Below are 24,498 nucleotides of genomic sequence, written 5' to 3'. Positions count from 1 at the left end.
GCCCGGCCCTTCCCTCAGCCCCGCCCCGCTCCGTCGCGGCCATGGCGGAGCGGCCCCGCTGAGCGCTGAGCCCATGGCGGTTCCCGGCGCGGCTCCGTCGCGGCTGGCGCTGGCCTTGGCCGCCTTGGCAGCGCTGGCCGCCGTTAAGTACTACCGAGACGCCGAGGCCGCCCGGCAGCAGGTAGCGGGACGGCGGGGAGGGCCCTCCGGAAATGGCGGGCGGAGCGTCTCCGCTGTGGGGCTGAGGGGGCGGCGAGCGTGGCGGGGCTGCGGGGCCGTGCGGCTTCGTTTGCTGCCCTGCAGCTGTGGTGGGCGCTGAAGTGAAGTAGGCTGAGGTTGTACTGGAGTGAGGGAACCGCGGGGCTGAAGGGTCTGCCACGGGGATGAGGTGGCCGGTGCGGGGCTGAGGGGTCCATTGTGGGGCTGAGGCGGTTATCACGGAGCTGAGGGGTCTGTCACTGCCCCTCAGTTCAGGAAGGGCAGGGAACTGCTTGAGAGAGTCCAGCGCAGAGCCACCGAGACGCTGAAGGGAGTGGAACATCTCCCTTAGGAGGAAAGGCTGAGGGAGACGGGGATCTTTAGCATGGAGGAGGCTGAGGGGTCACCTCATTAGTGCTTATGAATATGTAAAGGGTGTCAGGAGGATGGAGCCAGGCTCTTCTCAGTGGCGTCCAGTGATGGGGCAAGGGCTGCAAGCTGGAACATAGGAGGTTCCACGTAAATATGAGAAAAAAACTTTGTCACAGTAAGGGCACAGCAGAACAGGATGCCCAGAGATGTTGTGCGGTCTCCTTCTCTGGAGACATTCAGAACCCACCTGGGTGCACTGCTGCGTGACCTGATCTGGGTGCTCCTGCTCTCACAGGGATGATCTTTCAAGGTCCCTTCCAATCCCTGACATGCTGTGATCACAGTGCTGAGGCGTCCATGGTGGGGCTGAGGTGGCCACTGGGGTAGAGATGGTCACCAGGGTGATGGCGGTGGTTGCCATGCTGAGGTGATTCCAGACGTGCTGTTGGCTCCCAGTGGGCTGTGGAGGCAACCGGGGATTGGTGGCCACAGAATCAGTTTTGTGGCAGGTTGTGACTGTGGGCAGTGCTGGAGATGAAGAAAAAATGTGAGCAGAACAAAGGTCTTAACTTTTCTTCAGCTTGCTTCAAGCACGTAGTTCTGGTTATTGGAGCACGCTCTGCATTCTTATGGGCTGATAGATGGTAACCTCTAACACCTGGCACCCACGTGCCCTTCTTCATATTCTGCTGCCTTCGCTGCTCAGAAATGTTCTGCATGTGTGGGACATAACTGATTCTCTTTCTGCCTCCAGCCCTGTTAAGCAAATTATCATGTCGTTTTCCTAATGCTACAGCAGCAGGTGGTCTCACCAGCTGAAATCTTCGTTGCTCATTTGCCTTCCATCCCTTGAGGTCCGTCTCTGTGAAGTGCAAAAGAAGAGGGAGGCTCTGAAAGATTCATCAGCAGGGAATCATCGACGGGCCTAGGACGTGGCTCATCTCGTTATAGAGCTTAGCACACAGCCAGGATGGCCTCCTGTGCAGAGGAGGTTGTGCACAGCCTACACACTTGGCTGTGCTGTAAGGATAGTGCAGGATGTGCCATGCCCAAGCAAGCTCTGGAGCCTGGTGCAGCACTTCATGACGTGACCCTGTCACCTGGCTCTCAGCTAACGGGGCAGGAAGGTGTTACGTAGAGCCCCATGTATGTTTGTCCCCATTCACCTAGGGAATAAAGGCAAGGTTTTGGCCCGAGAAACGTGGAGAGTCCTGAATGGGTTGCTCCTGTCTGTAGATAAATAACCCTCATGTTCCTTTACTCCTATTTGCAGCTGTGTAGTTCCTGTGTACTCTTCTCCGCGTTCCATGTTCTGTATTACTGCCTTTATTCAGTCATGTCTGAGTCCAGATCCTTGGTTTGTATTCCAGTGTCTTTATTTTTGCCTGCTCTATCCTAAAACCACCCTGGAGGCTCTTAAGTGCTGCTGTTGCTGCAGATGGTGGGAGCACAGCCTTCTGGGCTGCACTACTGCTGCTTCAGACTGGCAGGCAACAGACAGGAAAATAAACTCGTTCAGGAGCTGTGGGGATGATAATGGTGCAGCAAACAATAAACAGTTGAACAGCAGATGACAGTATTTGTCCTTTAGGTGTTTACTGGGGTGGCAGGGGAAGCTGCCCCAAAAGGATAGACCAGATGGACCTGCTGGCTGTGAGTGATGTGACTTGTCTGGCTTGCTGTCCCTTCCCCTCACAACGATGTGGAGCTCTCTTGCTCTGCCTGCAAGTTGTCCTTTTTCTGTCAGTGCTGAGTGCTGCAGAGTGGAAATGACTAGAAGAACTTAGTCTTTCTGGGACCGTTCCAAGTGAGACTTTGCATTTCAAGGTGTGTTATTGCTGTTTGCCATTGGAGGATCTCCACGTGGGCTTTGCAGGCCGTCCCACCAAAGGTTACGGAGGGAGAAACTGAGGCACGGGGATCTTACAGGAGGGTCTGGAGAAGGTGGTTTGGGTTGTGGTTCCTGATGTACGGGTAGGTAGTGGTCCCTGTGGAGCAAGGAGCCAAAATCTTGGCCTAGTCCCGACACAGCAGACAAAATCCTGCCAAGGGATGTTAATCTTTCCATGTGATCACTGTTTGTGGTCTGGAAAGAATGCGAATTAACTCCGAAGCTGAGAGTGCTCAGGATGAGTTTCTGGGAGAGGTAGGAGTGAAACCTCGCTTCCCCTTTCTTCCCCACGTAGGAGCTGGCGCTGAAGTCTTTGGGCAGCGAGGGGCTGTTTCTCTTTTCTTCTCTGGACACAAACAACGATCTGTACCTCAGTCCAGAGGAGTTCAAGCCAATAGCTGAGAAGCTGACAGGTACGTTTCTGTCTGCCACGCAGAGCTCCCTCTGCACAGACTGAGCAGAAGCCATTTTTATTGACGTCTTTATTTTTCTTCTGGGTGCTGTTTTGGGTCATGCTTACCTGAAGAGAGACTGCTCATGAAAAGGCTTAAACGTTAGGTGCCACTTTTGCAAAGTTCAGTTTTTATGAGACTAAAGGTCCCATTTCTGGCCTAGCAGAGCATGTAAGTTACTTTGTCTAGAGCTTATAGGAGATTTGGGATGGATAAATGCAACAAATACGGCTCAGCCCAGGCTAGGCCAACGCCGTTAGTGAATCCCATTTCAATCAGATGCTTCTCATGCTGCAGCGTTCTCTCTCATAGCAGCTGTGAGAGGCCATGTTTGGAGGCTGTATCAACACGTAGCAAATGTCTCTTGGTGGTGCCAAGCAGAGGGAAAGAAACGTGGTGATGATAACATCCAGCAGAACTTAACAGTGCAATTGAAATACAGAGAGTTGTTTGCTTATGTTTAATGAATTGACTGAAGCACTTGTCTTTTCCCTCCTAGATTAGATGAGAGTGTTTAACAGCCATGGAATTTAGAGTGTCATCCACTGAAGGAAGGGCTCCCCTTTAATTCATGTGGCAAAAGCCAGGGGTGGCTGCTAGCTCTGGTGGGTTCCCCATTGCACACAGTGTAGTGACAGCTGGGAAGCTCTCAGTGCTCCTAGGTTAGCCAGGAAAAATGTATAATCACTTCACCATGGTTTAAGAGGGGAGGGAGAGGAAACAGCTGCTTAAATTCCTGTCTCCTTGTTTAGGAGTTACTCCGGTCTCGGACTTTGAAGAGGATGCACCTGATCCAAATGGGGAGACGTTGTCCATTGTGGCTAAATTCCAGCCTTTGGTCATGGAAACGATGACAAAGAGCAAAGATGGTTTCTTGGGAGTATGTATCCTGCAGGATGTGTAGGGCCAGAAACACCACTATCACCATATCCTATGGGCTGGTAGCATCACCAGGAATGAGCACAGGCAAGGCCTCTCTACCCTTGAGACAGTCAGCAGCTTCTCCCAGTTTAGTGTCACCCGCAGACTCATGCAGTATAGCTTCAAGTGCTGCACCCAAGTCATTGATTAAAACACTGAAGAGAACTGGCCCTAAAGTGGAGCCCTGTGGAACTCTGCCAGTGATTGGCCACCAGCCCGATGTGACCCCATTTCCTATACCCCTTTGTCAGCCAGTTGTTCATCCATCACATTGTTTTTGTCTAGCTGTATGCTTTGACCAGTAAGCTAGCAGCTTTCTGCACTGTTGTATTGTTTTCAGTGCATTCAGCCCCGCTGTGTCCCAATGAATGAATGCTGTGCTCTTCCTGGGAAGTTTGAAGCAGACACCAGAGGTGGCTCCACCACAGGCATTGTTGTGTCCCATTCACCGCCTCCCATTTTGCTCACATTATGGAAAGCTGGCAGAACTATTTGGTCGTGTTTGGGGTGGTGCAAAGAATTGAAAATATGATATTTTTTTTCCTTTCTCCTCCTGAGCACAGTTACATCCGTCAGCATGGCTGTGTGTGTGAGGGCTGTAGGCCAGGCTCTGATGCTATCTTTTGACAGATCTCTCACGTTGCTCTTTCTGGGCTGAGGAATTGGACTGCTCCTGTATCCCCTAAGAGTGTGATGCTTGCCAGGCAGTTTAAAGCCTTTCTTCCTCCGAAGAATAAACTTGATCTGGGTGATCCGTGGTGGATAATTCCTAGTGAACTGAACATCTTCACTGGATATCTTTCCAACAACAGGTTTTACCCTCCACCTCCCAAAGGCAAAGAGGTGAGATACGAGATTTGATTCCCATATATCTGAGAGGTGGCTTGTATGAATGTGTACTGCCTTATAGCCCAGATAAATTGAGTGGACAAGGCTGTTGCATTATGTCTCCTTGGACTTTCCAAGGCAGCAAAAAGGCTGCAGTGTACAGCCAGGAGCACTATCTTCTAAATCAGAAGTAAAAACTGAAAGCAAGCAACATCTCAGGGTATCTGCCATTTGTAAGGCTGACTGGAGGAGCTTCATTTTGCTTTAAGTGTTTGAGTTCTTAGTTTAGTTGTGAAACCAGTGTGGATATCGCCCTCCCCTGGGTGCCCAAATAGGTGTCCCTGATCACATAGCTGATACACCTTCACAGTCTGTGTTTATTGATTGCATACTCACCCTTAAGGAGTACTGATTAGATACGGCTTTGTGGATCAGTTTAGCAAGCTCCTTCACCCGATGTGGATAAATGGAAACTTGTGAACAACAGCAGTAGCATAAAAAAATATGGAAGATGGATTTATTTTTAAAGAAAGCCTCTAGCTTTGTCTCCTTATTTTGTGGCTAGGTGGGGCTCCAAGCTAATTTTTAAGTCACAGCAAGTCTCCTGTCTTCCTGATCTGATGGGGAGTTGTTCTGGAGCTGCATCTGACCTGTTGTCTGCGCTAGGCAAAGTGCTGTCATTCTTACTCTTACAATTCTTGCCATAGATCATAATCCACAGGCTTCTGAGCATGTTCCACCCGCGCCCCTTCGTCAAAACCCGCTTTGCTCCCCAAGGATCCGTGGCCTGTATCCAAGCCATCAGCACCTACTACTATACCATAGCGTTCAGGTAAGGGCATGGGGCCATTCTGTTAGAGAAGGGGACACTTCTGTTTTGTACCATATCGCAGGGGAGTGGAGAAGGCTGCAGTGTGTCAGTGCCAGAGGGCATGTGTGTTGCTTTGTATGCAGTCCTGTTCCCAGACTAGATGAGATGTGCCCTGGCTGGAGCTGGATGAGAGCAGCTCACAGCCAGCTCTTGCTGTGAGTGATGCTTTCCTGATGCCTGAAGGGGGCACCTGTGCTCCCAGGGTCACAGCATCCCTGGTGTTGCCCAGGACAGCAGCCAGTACGCTGTCACACTTAGCAATGTCTGGTTGAAAGGAGAGAGTCTGAATTGCAAAGAAATTGTTAGATCTTGTTTAATCAGGGGATAGAGTGTTTCTCCAAGGGAAGGGAGGATTCTGTGGAATTGTTCTCATGTTTTACTGTCTTTGTTAAATACAACTGTTATTTGCCCAATTAGACTGGAAGGGAGACTGAGGGTATCTGAGTTTGTTTCTGTGTTTCAAGGGCTCATAATGTAATTCATCCTTCCTGGTGTACCCTTACTGCCCACTTCCAAAAGGCATCAATACCAGCGACACTGCTGACCCTGGGAATCTGCTCCAGTCTTTTACCTTTCTTGTTGGACGACATGAAAAGCTTTTTGAACCAAACCCCTCTCCTGCAGTTGTACTTTCTGGTGCCTGCAGATCGCTTCTCTCTGCTGTCATTTGCAGTGCACGATCCCTTCCTCCTAGCTCTGGAGCTGATGGCTCCCATCTCGTTTCAGGATCCATGCTGAGTTCCAGCTGAATGAGCCACCAGACTTCCCCTTCTGGTTTTCCCCAGGCCAGTTTACGGGTTACATCGTCCTCTCCAAGGATTCTTCCCATGTGCGAGAGTTCAAGCTCTTCGTCCCTAACAAGAGGTACGGCTTTTTCTTCTGTGTGCTGAACAGGCTTGGGGATTGTGGTAAATGAAGCCCAGTGGAACTCAGGGACTCTGGGATTCTGTCCTGTACAGAGCAAAGGTGGAGACTGTGCATAGAAGGAGGCTGGTGGATTCTTTTTATTTGAAAATACGGGTGCAGTGACAACCCTGAGCAGAGCACTGCAGTACATGGTTGTCCTGGCCTGTACAGGAAAGACAGATCTGCAGTCTGAGCTTTGTGCCTGCTGGTTTTGCTGTTTGCTTCTGTTTTGTTTGCACATCCTTCTCTGCTAGTGTTCATTGTGGTTGTCATGTTTTCTGTAGATAGAACTGTTCCCTAATCTGGATCTGATGCAGTTTTTTCAAGAATACTTCTGCTTATCAACAGGTGTGAGGGAGGAACATCAAGCTTTGGGAGAGGCAGGGAAGGACAAGGACTGAGGAGGGAGAGAGGGACAAGCTGGGCAGAGATTACAGGAGACACGGGGCATGAATGGGACTAGGGGATGGATGTCTTTGCATAACCTGACTGTAATGAGAATCCAAGTCTGAGCTGTACTGTGCCACACCACCTCAGGAGGGAGGTACCTGCAGCCACATGGGGAGACACAAGGGAAAGGTGAGTTTAAGTTTTCCTGATATTGCCCTAGAGACAGACAGCAGCCTCTTCATTATCAGCACAGCTGGCTGTGATCCTCTGACCCGTCCCTACAGCCCCTGCGTGTGGCCAGGACACTTGGAGAAGTCAAATGCTTGTTGCAAGCTGCAAAGGCTTCTTGGTTGTCAGCTGGATGAGCTGATGCTTTTCAGCCAACTCCTTGGAAAATCTGAGTGAAATGAGCTTTACAGTTGCCTGCAATACTGGCAAATGCATCTCTGCAGTTACTGAGAATCCCTGAGTTATTTTAGGGTCTGATTCATTCACCAGGAACTGTATCTCTTTGTACTTGGAGCATGAGGGGAGATGGAAAGGGTCTGAAGAGGCAGCAGCCCCTGATGATCTCAGTGCCTGGCTGAAGGCACTGAAGTTCAGCAGAGTCTGATGCACGCACTTCAGAACATTTCTGCTTGTCATTTCGTTTTATGGTGTAGTTTCACACTGGCTTATTCCTGCTCTCTGGCAAGCAGCTGGAAGTGTTTGAGGGGAAAGGAGCCTCAATTCTCTTTGCCTGTGATGACAGGAGAGAAAATTACATTTTAAAATCCTGGTGACTCTGTCCTTATGGCTCTGTCAGCACATTCAGTAGAGCAAGCAGACACTTCCAGCTCTGCCAGAGCTCCTTACAAAAAGCCTTTTGCTTCCAAAAAAAAAAAAAAAAAAAAAAAAACCAACCACTTTTAAAAGTTCAGAGGGATCAGAACATGCAAGTTAAGTGCTGGCAGGGAAAGATGTGCAAATACACCTCTCTCTTCTTTACTTCGATGCTACTCAAATGTATGAATGCATTTGCCTGAAATGTTGGGTGGGTGTTTGGGCCCTGAGCCAGCAGGGATCTACTGTTGCTGATCTTGTGCAGGGAACACTGTGATCTCTAAGAACCTAGAGGTTCTGAGCCTCAGTGTGGTCCACTGAAGAAGAGCATTAGGATTTTCCATGCACAGCTTTAGCCTTGGGTGGCTGAACATTCTGGGTTCACCTTGCAGGTCTCTGAATGTTGATATGGAGTGGCTGTATGGGGCGAGTGAAGGCAGCAACATGGAGGTGGATATAGGTTACCTGCCTCAGGTCTGTATCCACACTCAGTCCTCTGTGTGCATGCTGTATCTTGGCAAGGATTTATGCTGCCTTGTGCCTGAGCTGCATAACCTCAGTTGTCCTTGCTAGTTAGAGCTTTCTGTTGGATGCTTCAATATAATAATATAATCTCAGTTGATCTGTATATGTCCTTTGCAGCGCCATGACTATTTGCAGCTCTTATGATCTTTTTACTCCCCTCTGTTGGTCTCTGTGGGTTGAATCTTAACCTCCTGGAGTCACATGAATTTTTCTATTTTTAAAAAGTTGACTGACAGGCAGAAGGGATGAGGGAGCTGAATGCAGGCTCTGAGCCCAGAGGGCTGTATGTACAACAGCGTGTCTGGATTTAGAAACTGCATGAGCTTATTCCTCTATTTTGTGGTAATCCCAGCTCTTGGGACAGGAAACATGAGTCAGATTCTAAATACCTGAATTTAACAGTCCCATTTTCTCCTGAACTAATGTTTTTAATCAGCAAAATTAGTAAAAACAGACTTAAAAAATAGTTTCCACTGTACCAGGAGGCTGAGCTACAGGGGAGCTCCTGAACAGCTTTCTTTGTTGCACCTTCTTGTGGCTATAGGCACAGACTGTATAAGGGCTTTGCTGATCATGTGAACAAGATTAGCTCTGCAGACTGTAATCATTTTGAGGGTCTGATATCCCACAGTCAATAATCTCCACTCCGAAGATAGCAGCACATAATGAACAAGTTTCATGCATTTCCAATCTAGATAGCACAGGCAGACAATAACTGAAGGAAATGAATTTGCTTTCCTGTTATTCCCCAATAAAACAGATCTACAGTTGTTCAGGTGCAGCTCCAGGAGAAATATCTTCATTAGAAGCTGTACAGTCTTAATTTGCATCTTTATCCTATCCTGGTGTACAGAAGAACCCATAGCTGAATATCTACAATGTCTGACTCTGAGCTTCTTCTCCTGTAGATGGAGCTGGAATCCACAGGGCCCTCGGTCCCCTCTGTGATATATGATGAGAACGGAAATGTGATTGACAGCAGGGATCCCTCAGGGGAGCCTATTCAGTTTGTGTTTGAAGAGATAACCTGGCAGCAGGAAATCCCCTGGGAAGAGGCAGCCCAGAAGCTGGAAGTGGCCATGTATCCATTTAAGAAGGTGAGGAACAGGCTGTACTTTTCATTGGCATATTTCACTGTGACAGGTGATTTTTACTGAGGTGTCCAGTCACTTTGAGAACCAGCAGAAACCAGAGGCCACAACCTGATCAGCACTCAGAGTGGTTTGAGGGTCTCCCAGCTCAGTGTGTGTTCCCTATGCTGCTGTGTCCTAACCACAGACTTATAGCATTGGGTTATATATAGAAACTATTGAATATGACAATAGTCTCTGGAACAGATGGCAGCTGCATGTCACTCCTTCCTTGGCTAAGGAATGTTCCAATGGCTATCTCCTTGTGCTTGAGCTTGCAAATCTCACTTTCACCTGCTCAGGTGATAATAAAGTTCCCTTCATTCGAGTGATGAGAACATTCTCTGTGCAGGGTCTTTCTCAGACATTTTTTAAGCTGTTTCAGTGACATTTTGTGATAAATATCTCAAGTTCAGGTTTCCCAGCCTGCAGAGGCACATTTGCAGGTTGTCTGCAGTGTGTAAAGTTGGGTGTGCAAATAAAAACCCACATGCTATGAGGGGTTTGTTACAATCTCACTGAATCCTCAGCTGTTTGTCAGACTTGAGGGTAATTTTATCTTCCTGAATGTTTCCTAAAGGAGTGGCTATGGGTCACGTGGTAACACAGTTAATGCTTCAGACTTGGTGTGCCTTGCTGCATTCTACCTGAGCAGCAGTAGCAAGATGACCAGCTGAAAGTCAGCAGGAAAAGAGATTGTTCTTGCCAATGAAGTGCCTCCTTATTTTATGTAGTCTCTGTAGTGAGGGAAGATAAAAGCCCCCCCCAGGGGAGAGCACCACAGTTAGCATTTGCTTTGATCTACAGGAACTACTGTGGGTTGTTGTATGTCACCTCTGGGGTGTTCCAGGTTTGGTTCCTTCAGATCCCATTTGTATTTGGGATGGGCTGTTCTGTGTCTGCTTCTCAAGTCTCCTATCTGTCTCCAGGTCTCCTATCTTCCCTTCACAGAAGCTTTTGAGAGAGCAAAAGCAGAAAAGAAACTGGTGCACTCGATCCTGCTGTGGGGTGCCCTGGATGACCAGTCCTGCTGAGGTGAGGGACTCTTCCACAACAGCTGGAAGAATGATGTACCTCATTCTGGGTCTAAGAAGTGCTAAGTGTCAGGGATTTTGTGGCAAATGCTTTGTTAATCGTTTTGATACTGAAAATGCCTGAATAGAAAAGGGCTGGAAGTGGGGAATTACTGATCAGAGCTTAGATACCAGTGGTGAGATTAGATCTGTTAGCGAAAAGCCCGAGGTGACTCAGTAATTCAGATGCCTCTGTTGAGGGGGAGCTGTGGATCTGGTCTTCCCTCTTTCTCTTCCCTTCTCAGTCTGCTAAGGTAGAGGCAGCATCTGCAGAGTACAAGAGACATTGCTGTCTGCTTTGTCCCTCACACCTGCTCAGGAGAAGCCAGAGCCAGGCATAGGCCTGGAATTGTCGTGCTGTGTGACTATTTCTCCATGTGCCCAGTAACTTGCATGCTACATTAGATAGGAGTAATATTTGGGAGAGGTGTGATTATCTTTGTCCTGTCTGCCTTTAAAAATTCGCTGAGCAGATTCCTCTGCTTAGTATGAAAAGCAAGAGGCACTCAGGGTGAGTGTGCAGGGTCTGATCTTTTCTGGAAAGCACCAAACCAGTCAGCCCCCATGACGTTCTCGCCCTGGTCCTTGTGCTGTTTTGCAGGTGGGTAGGGTCTGCTCTGGTGAGTCTTCTTTACCAGCAGCATACACTGGAAGCAGTAAGCTATGGAAAACTGTCAGCAGAGTGGAGATAAGACCATGTGCCAGGTTAGGGGGAGCCTAAGCCAGCTGCTGCAGCAACTCAGCAGTGGCATGAATCATGGCAATAATCAGTCACTGCAAACTACTGTCTGCTTCTCTTTGTGTGCCAGGTTCAGGGCGAACTCTCCGGGAGACTGTCCTGGAAAGTTCGCCCATCCTCGCCCTGCTGAATGAGAGTTTCATTAGCAGCTGGTCACTTGTAAAGGAGCTGGAAGAGCTGCAGGTGAGTGTCACAGCCCCTTCTGCTTTCTTGTGTTTGGTGCTGGTGAACACAGGTGGTGTTTGACACAGGGGTGCTGGCAGAAGAGGGGAGATCACACCTGTGCAGATGAGACATTTTGGTTCCAAGCCCCGTGTGTTCTGGTAACCACAGTGGGAAAACAGACACCAGATAGATGCTGGCTAAGAAAATAGCACAATCATCCCCTTCACTCTGTTGTGGTGCTGGTACAAAAAACCAGACCAGATGTTTCACTGCTCCCAGATGCTTCAAGCCCTGTCCAAGGCTTGTTGTGCTATTGGCAGGCTGACTTCTCTGTAACCAAGGGAGTAACCAAATACTCTCTGACTCCTGGGTCTCCTGACTGCACCTTTCCTCACTCATGAGTTTACCCCTTGGCCTTTGCTGTCGGCAGGGGTCAGTTACAGAGCTGGAGATGCTGGGATAAACTGGGGTTGGACTGTTCCATGTGCATGGGAACTGCCAATAATGGGATTATTTTATTTTTGGAGGAGAAAAGCTGCAGCAAAAGTGTGAGGGGTGGGGGATGCTGGCAAGGGAATAGTAAAGTAGATCATGAAAATGGAGGCAGCTACCATGTTACAGAGTGGCTCTCATATTAAGTTTACTCCTCCTGCTCTCTTCTGCTAGTTTTGGTGTATACAAATGTGTTTCTTTGGGGTTCCCTTACAGACAAACAGGGAGAATGAGTTCTACAGCAAGCTGGCTGACTTGCACCTTGAAAAATACAACTTCCCTGTGGAGATGATCATCTGCCTCCCCAATGGCACGGTGGTAAGATCATTACCTCTTCAATTTTACTTGGTTCTCCCCGCCAGAATGTACTCTTATCTGCAGAGCCTGAAGTGAATGTCACGCTCCCTCAGCCATTCTCTGGCTCCTCAGTCCTTTGCAGAACTGTGCGTTATTCTCATGGATGCTGTGACAGACAGCAGGAAGTGCTCTACCAAGAAATCTGAAACCAGTGTCTTTTTATTCAGAGACAGAATAGCAGAGTGTCTAGGGGGAAAAAACCACAATTGTACCAAACGTCTACCTGTGTTTCCTCATCCATGGTTGGAGCTAGTGACATTTAGTATGCCACTATTGCTTTTTTTCCTGCACCCACTGACCTCTGTGTTCATGCTTTAAGGAGAAAATCTCTCCTTAGCAGCAGCTTCTGGCACATTTATCTTTTTCCTTGCTGTGCGCCCCAATGACCACCTTTGCCTTGTATTTCAACAATAGCTCCTTGATGCTTCTTGCCATGGGGTTTTGCTGTGTGTCAGCAGTGGAGGATCTTGCCATTGCTAATCTGATTGTCCCCCACACTAGCCAGACCTTAGCTAGCAATATCTGCAGTGACTTCTTGCTGTCTCTTTAGTGGCTCTTCTCCACACGAGGCTGCAGGCTGGTGAGAGGCTGCAACTCAATGAGTAACAGCCTGTTAAGTTTGCTGTGAACAGTGATGGTTTGGGCCCCTGTCCTACTTCCTGTGGGGAATGGAAGGCACAGAGGCATTTTAAACACGTGCTGGTTTTGCAGGTCTGCTGGTCTGAGAGCTTGCACCCCAGCAGTCAGCATGGCTGGGCTGCCATGTGCTGACCTGCACTCATAGCTAAGTTTTACAGCTGCATGATTTCCTCCCAAATCACCTTCATATTTTTCTTAACCTAAATGAGGGGTCAGCACTGTCAAGGGAAAGAATGGACCATTGTCTTTTGGTCATCTTTGTCTGACTGTGAAATAGAAACCCGAATCCTAGGTGCTGAATTAGCATTTGCAAAGTATTTGAGATTCTTCAAGAGTTGTTGCAGTCTTGTCACCTGTGCCATGGCTAGAGGCCAAGGCAGTGGATGGGACATTGTGCTGGCCTTTAAAGTCTTCTCATCTGTTTTCTCTCCTAGATTCACCATATCAATGCCAACTACTTCCTGGATATTACTTCTATGAAGCCTGAAGATGTTGAAAGTAGTATCTTTAGTTTCTCAGCCAATTTTGATGACCCTTCTACTGCAACTTACCTCCAGTTTCTGAAGGAAGGACTGCAAAGAGCAAAAGCTTACTTGCAGAACTAAAACCAAAGGCACCCAAATGCCTCATGGAGTTGGCCAAACACTTCAGACGTCTATTTTGATTGCAGCAGTTCTTTCTCATCTTCATGCCATGCACTGATGTTAAGATGCAGACAATTCCAGGACTGGGGCTTTTCTGTGGATGATCTGGAGATGTTGGTTTAAGGCTAAACTTTCAAGTGATACCAGTTTATGTCATCTGCCCATTCGAGTTCAGGCAAGTTTTTACAGGAGTGAAAATACTTGGATCTATAAACATTCTTTGTGCATACACCTTGCCACCCACCCTCATATTCTTCCACCTCTTGTTCAGACTCTGGGATGAAACTCTTTTTTACAGCCATACCAAGCATTGCCAGGAAACATCTGATCTCAAGGGCTGGACTGTGTGTTGAGTTACAGAGAACAGCACTGCTGTGATGACCGAACACTCGTGATGCACACCTGTGCTGTGTGGGCAAATGCACAGAATCCAGTGTGGACAGCAAGCTCTTCCCTGGGCAGCTGGTGGGCACTGTGCTTCCTGCCAGCAGCACTGAGCTGTAAGCTGCTCTGTGGCGTGGATCCCAGTTCTTTGTGATAGCATTATTGACAGCAGTGGCAACCTGTGTGTAATAGGATTGTAGCTGATAATGTGTAGGCATGGAAGTAGGAAGATCTAGCTGCAGGCTTGATCTCTGAAGTAGCCTCCTCCCAGCTTCCTGGATGCCTGGGACAGTGATCCTGAGTGATGTGGTGCAAGAGCTGTATCAGTCACAATGTTTGCAGCTGATGGAGATGGTGGGGTTGATGTGGTGCAATTGGGAGTGGAGAATGGGGCATTATGGTGCAGCTTAGAGATGTTAGGTATGGATTAATTTGGGGGGATTAAGGGCCAAGGCTCTGGCAGTGAGCTCCACCTGTTGTAGGGTGTGCCTACAGGCTATGGGACACTGTAATGAGCTGTGCCCCCATCCTATTTAGACCAAAGCTACTCCCACCCCACCTGTTTTGAGAGCTTTGTTCTCCCAGTGTGTCATCAGTGGTGACAAAATACTCAGTGCATGTTTGATGTGATTTTTCCAAGTCATACTGAATAATGGACCGTGATTAAGTCCCCTTTAGGAAGGGGAGATTCAGCCTTATCCTGAGAGCACTGAGTGGTTTAGAATGGACCAGTTTTAAAGAAACTGTCAGGAGCCTTTCCCAAGGAAGGAACTGTTTGACCAGAGTGCCAATTGCTCTTACCTGTAAACATCCTGAGCAGTTGTTCCTCCTCTGTACCAATGGCTGACTGCACAGTGAGTGAAATTTGGGGAAGGGAGGGTAAATGAAATGGTGTTTTAAGCACATTCCTAGAGATAGGTGAGACAAAGCATCTTCAAAAGATGGCTGCAAGCAGCTCTTTCTATTGATGCTTTTTCTGCTCTCTGAAGCACAATTTTGTTGAACCAAATCCAAAGTTGGGGGAAAGCCTCTTTTTTTTCTGAGGGGGGGGGACTTTTATTCTGGACATCAGGACCTGGAAGGGATGCTTGGGGTCATGATTCACAGAACCACAGAATGGATAAGGTTGGAAGGGATCTCTGGAGCTCATCAGGCTGAGTTCAGACGGATCTTTGAGCGACTCAGCGTAGCTTTGCTAATTGCTCTAAGTGAGATTAATTACCTGTGGGATGTTTCTTAGTACTGGCTTTTTAACTATGCATTAGCTCTGCACTTTACTAGCCCTTCAAGTGGCCTGCAGTAATTACAGGCTTGGATTACATACAGGCTGTGCTTTCAGTGGTGGCCGTGGAAAGTGTCAAAGCCTCCAGACAGTGTTACAGAGACCAAGCTCCTGTCACCATGGCAGTCTCAGCACCCTCTGTCCCTTCTGGGGACTTTGGACTGAGCCAAGAGCGACAGAGCAGAGTGCCCATCTCCATCCAGCACCTTGGGAAGCATTGCTTTAGTGTTACCTGCCCTTATGGCTTTTACAGAGGAGGGTTTTTGTTCATTTCTCACTTTTTGTTAGCCTCTTGGTCTCGGGCTGCAGACTTCAAAGCAGCACACGTGTATTCATTCCATTAATTTCTCTTTTGACTGGTTTTGCAGCAGAAGGGGTCAGAGAGCAGTAGCTGAGCACTCAGGGGTTGTCTTCTCAAGGTGTGGAGAACCAGGTACAGGAGCAGTTCTGCAAGGCTAGGGAGCAGCAGGCAGAGGAGGGACCGGAGCCCCTCTCCCTGGTGCTGTGAGCACAGCAAGAAGGGGATTCAGCTGAGCTGAAGCAAGAGGAGCCCAAACAGCCGTCCTTAGCCTGGATTCAGCCGTGTCCTCATTAACTCATGAACCACAAAACATCCCAATCAACCCATCATCTTCCATCTACTGCTGTGAGTGGGCTCTGGACAGAAACTGTTATCTAAGGACTTTTTTTTTTATACTATCTGCCAAGCGTTTTCTCTTACATTTGTAATCTTACTATATTTTTCAGTAAGCTTGTGATATTCCAAAGGGGGAGGGCGATGCTGCTTCTCACGGTCTCCTGTGCTTCGTGACGCTCTGGCCTTAAATCCACAAGCGGGTCAGGGCTGATGTCTGACAGCAGCACTACGTGGGAAAGCAGCGCTGCTCCGCCTCTGGGTCTGCGTGCGCCGGTGCCGTTCGGTGTGACGGGCTGTCCGGGCCGTTTGTAGCCGCGCTAGTTAAACCGATCCCACCACCTCAGCCTCGCTCAGTCCTTGCCTCCGAAACGGCGGACGGGGAGGGGAGGGGAGGGAAAAGGGGGGCCGCTACATCTCACCTGTTGCCTTCAGGCCCATGGCGCATGCGCGCGGAGCCGCAGCGGAAGTGCGCAGACGGGTTCCGCTTCCGGCGCGCGTTCTACTTCCGGCCGTGGAGGGGGCGGTGCTGGGAGCGGCGCGGCGCGGCTCTGTCCTCTCTCAGGTACCGCTGGGGGGGGAGTGGCAGCGGGCGGGAGCGGTTTGTTCTGCTCCCTCGGGTTGGGTAGCTCCGCTGCTTCCTGCCGGCAGCAGCCGGGGGCCGGGCAGCACCGCCCGAGCTCGGCAGCGCGCAGGGGACGCGCTTGGCCCGGCCTGCTCGCGCCTGGGGCGGCCCCGATGCAGGAGATCGCGGTGCTGTAGCGAAATCACAACTGTCTTCTAGCGAGAACCCCCCCAGCGCAGCCCTGAGCGGCGTACGATGAGGCCAGAGCGCGTCCCCGGGATCCGCAGCACGCAGCCCTGACCCCGCCCCGCTGGCGAACTGCCGGCGCCCGATATGGCAGCGGAGTCCGTAAGTACAGCGATCACCGCAGCGCAGCCCCCGGCTCCGCGGGTGCTCCTGGCCCCCCTCTCCACACGCTGTCCCACCGGACACGCAATTCCAAGTACACGTAGGGAGTTTTTAATACAATGATGTAACTGCTATTTTAAGGTTAGCAGGTAGGCTTTGTGTGCGTAGCAAGCTGCAGTGATAAATTCTTAATGGATTTGGTGGTGAGCTAAGCAACATAAGCTGTTTGGACTCCTGGCTTTCGTTGTGGTATTTGCTGCCCGGTCCTGTCAGAAAGCCAATGGCAGAGCTGTAAAACTGGGGGAGGGAGAGCAACCAAAGAGAGAAAGAACTTCTTAGGAATCAGCTTAATTAGTAACCAGAGATTGCAAAAACACGCTTTGTTTCTGAAAATGCTCCCAGTGACTGTTCTCGTGGGCCCTCAGTTTGGATAGGCACTGAATAGACTTCATGCTTTGTTGTTCAAGAAGCGTTTGCAGTTCTGTCAGCACTGCTTTTAAAGATCATAGAATTAAAGGTACCTCTTTTAAATGGGACTTCTGGCTTCATTTTTTTTCTGGGCTGTCCACACGACAATGTTTTCCTCCTTTCAGCACGTTTTTATTTGTAGCTCAGTCTCTGTTGCTGAACATTTGTAGTTTGCAGTCCTGAAATAGTGCACTCGTGCTTAAAATGCCCCTTAGTAACTCATTGTCATTGTTTATGTTCAGCTAAAGCACAGCTTGATGGAATTAGAACCTCAGCTATTGGTAGGTTCTCATATTCCTAATTAAAACTATCTTTAAGCAAATAGAAAATCAGAGATCAGATTATATGTCACAACGCCCAATTAACTAGGTCATAAGAAGGGCAGCTGACTTTGAATATTAATTGTGTAATATGGCTTCTTTTAGACGATCCCCATTTGGCAGAACAAACCCCATGGCTCGGCGCGCAGCGTTGTCAGGAGGATTGGATCCAACCTCCCTTTAAAGCCCTGTCCCAGAGCGACCTTTGAGGTAAGTGTGCTCATAAGGAGTTCAGTGATGGTGGGTAGGAAGCAAAACAAGGCACACTCATGAACTGCTGCACCATAAACCAAATGTATGTAGACCAGCACTTGCAAAACTTTCATGTAGCTGCATAGTTAACTTTTAAGATTTTCTGTTCTTTTGTTGAAATTCCTGTGGTTGTAAGTGACCATTGGTAAACGTTGAGGAAAGTACCTCCTAAAATAATGCCTATGCAGAGTTGGAGAGCTGGTAGCTAAGGAAGACAGAAACGTGTTTCTGAACCACTGCTTTGTGTTGTGACCTCATGCAGCTGCTGAGCCTATTTCCTGAGCAGTAAGGAAGGTTAATGGAAGTGCTTGTGTAACTGTTTAAGCTCAAGGACTTGTAATGGCAAAGCATTGCACGTGGCTTAGGCAGTGTGTTGAGCAGTATCAAATATCCCTTGGTTGCTTTGCTATTTAGACTCATAGCACAGTAACACCGAGGCACCCAAGAACACACATTGAAGCCACCACAGTGGAGCACTACGTTTCTGTAGGGTAAACAGTGATGCTGTCGCACATCCTGCAGATGTGTTTACTGGCTTGGTGCAGAGGAGAAAGGCTCTGACAACCAGTATAGCAAATCCAGAGTGGCTTCAGGAAACAGGACCACCATTTCCTTAATGTAGTTTTCTTCTTTGTAGGTTCTACGTAATGTTTCAGAGCTCTATTTAAATGATGCCCCTCCTGTTCCTACCCTGGCAGACATTGGGTGGATAGCAGCAGACGATGAAGAAACATACGCCCGAGTCAGGTTGGTTTCATCTTCGTGTCTGTTGATCCTTATTTTTATAAAGTGGTTTATTTTGTGTAGCACAGGCCAGAAATTGATCCAGTGCTCACAACCTCTAGTCACCTTGAGGACTGATGTGATGCCTGTTCAAAGATGTTTTTCCCAGGGGACAAGAAAAATCATTTGGACAAAGGTTTCCTGGAGGAATTCCCACAAAGCACTAAGAGCTTGTGCTGTGTTTTACTCACAGAAACATCTGAGCAGAGCAGACCACCAGCTTATGGTATTTTTCAGCCTAGGAAGTTGGAGGGTTGAGTTCACAGGGTCACAGAATAGTTAAGGTTAGAAAGGACTTCTGGAAACTCCCAAGTGCCTTTGCTTGAGCAAGGGATGAATTCCAGGAGTGTAACCCAGATGGCTTTTGAACATCTCCAAGAAGAGAGACTTCACAGCTTCTGTGTGCAACCCATTCCAGTGCTCCATCACCCGCACAGTAGAGAAGTGCCTCCTGATGTTTAGATGGAACCTCTTGTGTTCCAGTTTGTGCCCATTGCCTCATGTTTGCCGCTATGCACTCAAAGTGAGTCTCGGTTTTCCTGGGACTGATACATTTAGCCCTGGAGAGCCTGGTACTGTTCAGTGGAACCTTTGTCCTTTAAGCAGGACAACAACAGTAGTTATTCTGTGAGAGATTAAGTCAGAGGCAGAAGTTAATGGGTAAGTGACGGTTGCTCTTGTGCACCCAGCATACTGCCCAGCATGGGGATACAGTTAGCAGGAGGGATGTGATCTGAAACCATGGGAGCACACAGAGACTTCTGTCCCTGTGTCATTTCACCATGGCTTGTGCCGTTTGATTGTGATTTCTTTGACTTTCTGTTCCTTACAACGCAGAGGCAGTACACGTGATGGTACAGCACATCCAAACAAGGTGTAGAGCATAGTAGTATTAGAGGCTTAATTTATCGTGTTGAACTGCTTTGCTATCCCAAGGGAGGGGCAGAGAGATGCTGAGCACTGTGGTGAAGGGACTTGGATTCATCAGTGTCTGACAGGTCTTTGTCTTGTAGAAGTGACACTCGCCCACTGAAACACAAATGGAAACCGAGTCCCTTCACGGTCATACAGCGAAATGCTTCAGTCCCCAACCTGAGGAAGCAGGAAGAGAAGCTGCTCGCCTTGAAGAAGCCTGGTTTACCTGCACTGAGCCGAACGACGGAGCTCCAGGATGAGCTGAGTCACCTTCGGAGTCAGATAGCTAAAATTGTTGCTGCAGGATCAGGTAGGAACACAGTGAGTTTTCTTTTGTCAAATGAGAAGGGCTGAATTAGCGAAGCATGTTATTTCCTCCATGCAGAGCAGACTTGTTATTATTTCAGCAGGACTGTCACTCTTATTGGTGTGATGCCAACTCAGTGCTGGTTCTTTGTCTAGATGCCTGCATTTATTTTGTTAGAGGAGTCTTGCTTCTTTTTCAGAAGGGCCAGGTGTTGCTTTGTGACTGCGTTTGTTTTGCAGGCTGTTTCATCCCAACCACCTTGTTTCATGGCAATTTATGATGTATTCTTGCCATTCCTGCACCAAGTTGACTGTGAATGTGAGGGCCTCATCTTGAGTCAGGTCAGAGTGACCAACAGCACTTGTTTCTGTTGTGAACATAGTGCCATTTATGTTTATATTTAACAAAGAAAGTACTTGGGAAAGAGCCTGGTTGATCTGATTTTTATATCATTATTATTATTTCTTCTAGTAAATTTGCATGCAGATAAAAGTCATATTTTGGCCATGAAACTGAGCTGTGAGTTCATTCTTCCTTTCGTGGCTTTCCTTGTGTGGGCATACAGGGTGTATACGGTATATATGAGTTCTGGAAATGAGAAGATATTTGCTAGAATCCAAATCCTAGTAGTTATACAAGGCGTGTTGCTGCAGTGGCTGCTTGAACGTGGAAGTTAGCAAGGCCAGAAGTACTTGGGTGTCTATTTGTGGAGCAGTCAGGAAGTGAAATTGTTGGTCTCTCAACGTGGAATACACTGAAAAACAAACAGTTCTGCAAACTGTAGGAGCTGAATCTTTCTTAGAGGCAGTTTTTCTTTAAGGCTGCATCTCATGTATGCAGAGTATTTTGGCCAGTGACCAACATACCAGTTGTGTTACAGCTGCAAGGAAGAAAAGGATCTGTAATTTTTCCATTACTTTAACACAACAAACCAGGATTGTACACCACTTGAACTGATGTCATGCAGCTGTTTGTGGTGGGGGATAGTGGCTGATGAAACCATCCTTACCCTACGTCCAAAAGCAAACAGTTCCCAGATTGCCACTCAGCAGCACAGGACAGTGTGTGTGCATGGGACTGCATCTCGTGATCTGTGGAATGCAGCGTGGCTGTCTGATTGCTGGAGCCCCCAGGGACTCACAGCTCTGATGATTAGTTATATTTAGTTCAGTTCTCTGTGAGACTGAAAAGCATTTGAATGTGAAGCAGCCTTGTGGTGTTTGATGTAGGTGGAATGCTGCTTTTTTTTATGGGAGTGAGGAGCTGCATTGCCCTCAGCTCTGCAGGGAGCAACTGTACAACAGGCTGTCACAGATGTGTGCTTCATAGAGGCTGTGTGTGTCCTCTTCCCTCATTGCTCTGATTCAGAGCAACAAAGAAATAGGAATAAAGAGCAGGGCAGATTCCTTGCTGTTCCCCTCCCCAGGCTCTCAGCTCTCTAGCTGTCCAACATGCAAGTTAGAAAAGCCCTTTTTATTTCAGTGGAAGTAATGATGAGGAAGATTAGAGATCTGGATGGGAGAAAAATGATTTAATCATTCAGTACTTCTCTCTCCTCGACTCAGCACTGTGCCTGCTTACCAGATGGCATGTGAGAACTGCTCTTATTGACTTAAGTGTCTTCTGAGTCGATATGGGGAGTGATGGGTTAGGGCTTAACTGGAGCTCAGTAATCTGAACTACATAGCAGTCTCATTTCAGAAAGATTGATGTCAGAAATGAGAGGTTGTGCAATCTGCTTTGTTTTATACAGAAACAAAAAGGAAATCTCTCAGCTGGCAGTTAATAACTGTTGACAAGCATACTGTTGGGGCATTAAACTGCAGGGTTTTTTTCTCAGTGCAGGAAGGTTCTTTCAATGAGAAACAGACTGAGTGCATTTCTGGTCTTGTGCTGCAGTATCATGTCATAAGAAGTGGAGTGGCCATGGAGGATAGCACACAGGCTGTGATTATTTCCTTCCTTTTATTCTTTAAATAACATAAGGGTGGATGGCTCACGGTGCCCCCGGGTTTATATTCTGTTGTTTTGGGAAAACAAAAACAAAATATAAAATACTATTTAATCTATTCATCTGTATTGTTTTCTCTTTCAGCTTCTGCTTCCTTCACCCCTGATGCATTATCTCCAGGAAGTTCAAATGCATCTTCTCCTTTGCATTGTTTTGGACCCTCTTTCCAATCCACAACGTCCTTTGTCATCAGTGACATCACAGAGGAGGAGGCAGAACTCGAGAGCCCTGAGCTTCCATCAGTCTCCATGCTTTGTTCTACAACATCTGAGTGCTATAAATCAGAACCAAAGGATCCTGATGAGGAGGATTCTGTGTCTCTTTCCAAGGCCAGCAGTTTTGCAGACATGATGGGCATTCTAAAAGACATTCATAGGATGAAGCAGAGCAAAGACTTGTAAGTCTGATTTTATTTACTCTTTCAAAGTTTGTCATCCTTTTTTTTCCTCTTCTTTCTGTTTTTGTTTGTCAGATCATTGTAGACACCTGCATGGGGATTGCTAGGTCACAGCCTGAACCAGTGAAGCTCATGTGCAAGCAGTGCATCTGAGTGACCAGAAGGAGTGGACCCTGGGTCCTCCTTACCCTCATTTAAGTGTTAGCAGCCAAAGGAGCAATGTCTCTTTTCAGAGATTGTGCTCTTCTTGAGCTGTCACTAGTCTTTGGAAAGGGTGAGCTACCTTCTCTATTGTTTTCTAGGCTAAATCTTAACAAATACCCCTATAAGTGTGCTCTTGTCCTGGTAGAAGGCATTATTGTCACCTTCTATTGCAGCACAGCACCAGATGTTGAATTTACCTGCTTGTTGGTACTGCTGTATGTTCATGATTCAGAGAGGGGGAACATCTCTTTGTAGCTGTCATGTCCTGCCCATAAGGGCTGGGAGGGGTGACCAGGGTTGTGAATACCCCTGGCTAGATTAAGATAAAACAATATTCAGAGGTTTGGAGGCCAGCAATAGCAGCTGTATACTACAGTTATCTCCAAAATATTGGCATTTTGACATATACAATCTGTCTTAAATTATGTGGCTAGACTGTATGACCTTAAGGAACCAAAATAAGCCTCACAATTACTTAATGACTTTACAGCTTAATGACTTTATGAGAGACACAGCTTTTAAGAAACCAAAATAGGTCTTGCAGTTACATGATAATTTTATAAGAGAAAAGGAACAAAAAGAGAAGACTGCAGAAAATGGAGAAAGAATGAGAGTCAAGAAAAAGGATAGGGGAAAAAGATTGGTCACTGGTCTGTTCTGAGAAGTTCCAGTGTTGGCCCATAGCACTGGAGAAGGGAGGAGGAGGTGAGCACACTTGTCTGGAGGTCGTAGCCTCAAATTGGCATGTAGCAATGATGACCCCCAGGAAGATGATGAAGACAACATGGGTCCCCTCTTGGGTATCCTTTTATGCCTTCTTGGTTTGTAGGTGCACTGTCCCAGGGTGGTAACAAGAGTCATAGTGAGAGGGTGGGGTGACAGCAGCTATGGAGGTGGCCTTGTGCTGAGACTGAGCTCAGCCTGGGAAGTCAGAACGTAAAACACATTCACTAAAACATGAGTGAATGACTCCTGGTATGTGAGGGAGGAGAACTGGGTTCTGGCTTCCTGTGAGCATGCTGGGAAGTGAGCTGGTGGTTTCATCACGGGATGCTTTGGCAGTAAGAGAACTCACACACAGCAGCTGGGAGGAGTGAAATGCCCTCCTTCCAAAGTATTTCTCATCACTCATACTGAAATGTGAAAGCATGTACCCACTGTATAGAAAAGACCATGAAAAATTACTTCTAGGACTTCAAGCAGCACTTGTATATTCATACTGAGGGGACACAGCTTGCTAATAACGAGCAAATTTTATTTTACTTCCCTGTTATTAACACAACTGAACAAAAATGCTGAAGTTTGAATGCTGAGGTTTTCAGAACACCCCCTTCATCCAACACAGTGAGCTCTGGGTGATGGAAGCCAACACAGAATGCTGCAGAGAAATACTTGCAGGTGTCAGAGCAGAGCGTCAGCCACCAGCTGGGCACTTCTCTTTGCTAACACACTGTGTTTGTCTTCCATGTAGGAACCGAAGTTCTGTGAAGGAGGAAGACCCTGCTGTTCTTATAGCAGAAGTCTTGAGAAGAAAATTTGCCCTCAAGGAGGAAGATCTGAGTCTGAAGGAGAAATGATGACCGTCGTTCAGCTCCGTAAGCAAAAGTGTTAAGCTCACAAAATTTCCTCTACAGTAGCTGCCTTCCTAAGGATTGAACCTTTTGCCACTTTTATTTATTAGGAATTTTCTGCACTGGACACTTAAGAAAGACCCTATGGATTTGCCATGTTTTCCATGTATTGTTATATTTAAGAAAAAAAACCCTTTTTAAGATGAAAGTTGTTTTTTCCTCTGTATTTTGATGTTGATGACTGGCTAAGGATCTTCTACAGAGTGCAGTGAGTGCTGCTGGATGATGTTCTTTCTGCCTACTCAAAGTCACATTAAAACTTTTTTTTTGTTGCAATATAAATGGTCACCATTTCCAGTATACACAGAGGTCACACGTCCAATTCCTTCCGTTCTGAGCGTGGTGCAGAGCTGCTGAGAAAGCTGAGCAGTGCTTCCCAGGTCTTCTGTGTTTGGCAGGCTGTGGGTTCACAGTGCTGAAGGATGTCTTCCTGATAACGTTGTCTTACCCGATGGTAGAATGAAATTGAAGGAGGTGATGAAACCCTGAAGTCGCATCCAAAGGCTGCTGGCTGGTCTTACTCTCTCCTGGATGTTCCTTAGCTCAGTAATTATCCCCTTGATTGCATGACAGAATGGCCTT

General features: G+C 47.6%; 2 protein-coding genes across 3 annotated transcripts; both read left to right on the top strand.

Annotated features, from left to right (window-relative positions):
- The first annotated feature begins 16 nt into the window (after window positions 1–16).
- On the top strand, window positions 17–16,061 carry SELENON (selenoprotein N). The gene is made up of 12 exons (NM_001114972.3): window positions 17–181; window positions 2,757–2,874; window positions 3,666–3,793; window positions 4,465–4,677; window positions 5,370–5,494; window positions 6,260–6,397; window positions 8,044–8,125; window positions 9,085–9,273; window positions 10,236–10,341; window positions 11,189–11,301; window positions 11,992–12,093; window positions 13,206–16,061. Exons 1-12 carry the CDS (start codon window positions 74–76, stop codon window positions 13,374–13,376), a joined length of 1,593 nt encoding a protein of 530 aa, NP_001108444.1. The 5' UTR covers window positions 17–73; the 3' UTR covers window positions 13,377–16,061.
- A 164-nt stretch (window positions 16,062–16,225) lies between these two features.
- On the top strand, window positions 16,226–24,198 carry MTFR1L (mitochondrial fission regulator 1 like). 2 transcript variants are annotated; one of them, XM_417733.8, is made up of 7 exons: window positions 16,226–16,280; window positions 16,500–16,628; window positions 17,522–17,626; window positions 18,306–18,415; window positions 19,465–19,676; window positions 21,769–22,081; window positions 23,757–24,198. In XM_417733.8, the coding sequence occupies exons 2-7, from the start codon at window positions 16,614–16,616 to the stop codon at window positions 23,860–23,862; spliced, it is 861 nt and encodes a 286-aa protein (XP_417733.2). In that variant the 5' UTR covers window positions 16,226–16,280; window positions 16,500–16,613; the 3' UTR covers window positions 23,863–24,198. The 2 variants fall into 2 exon arrangements, with proteins under 2 accessions (XP_417733.2, XP_040507931.1); XM_040651997.2 differs by having other exon boundaries at window positions 19,450–19,676.
- Window positions 24,199–24,498: the final 300 nt, after the last annotated feature.

This window comes from Gallus gallus, chromosome 23 (assembly GCF_016699485.2).
Source record: "Gallus gallus isolate bGalGal1 chromosome 23, bGalGal1.mat.broiler.GRCg7b, whole genome shotgun sequence".
Taxonomy (NCBI): domain Eukaryota; kingdom Metazoa; phylum Chordata; class Aves; order Galliformes; family Phasianidae; genus Gallus; species Gallus gallus.
Note: the sequence above shows the minus strand (reverse complement) of the source record. Positions and strands in the feature narration are given on the sequence as shown.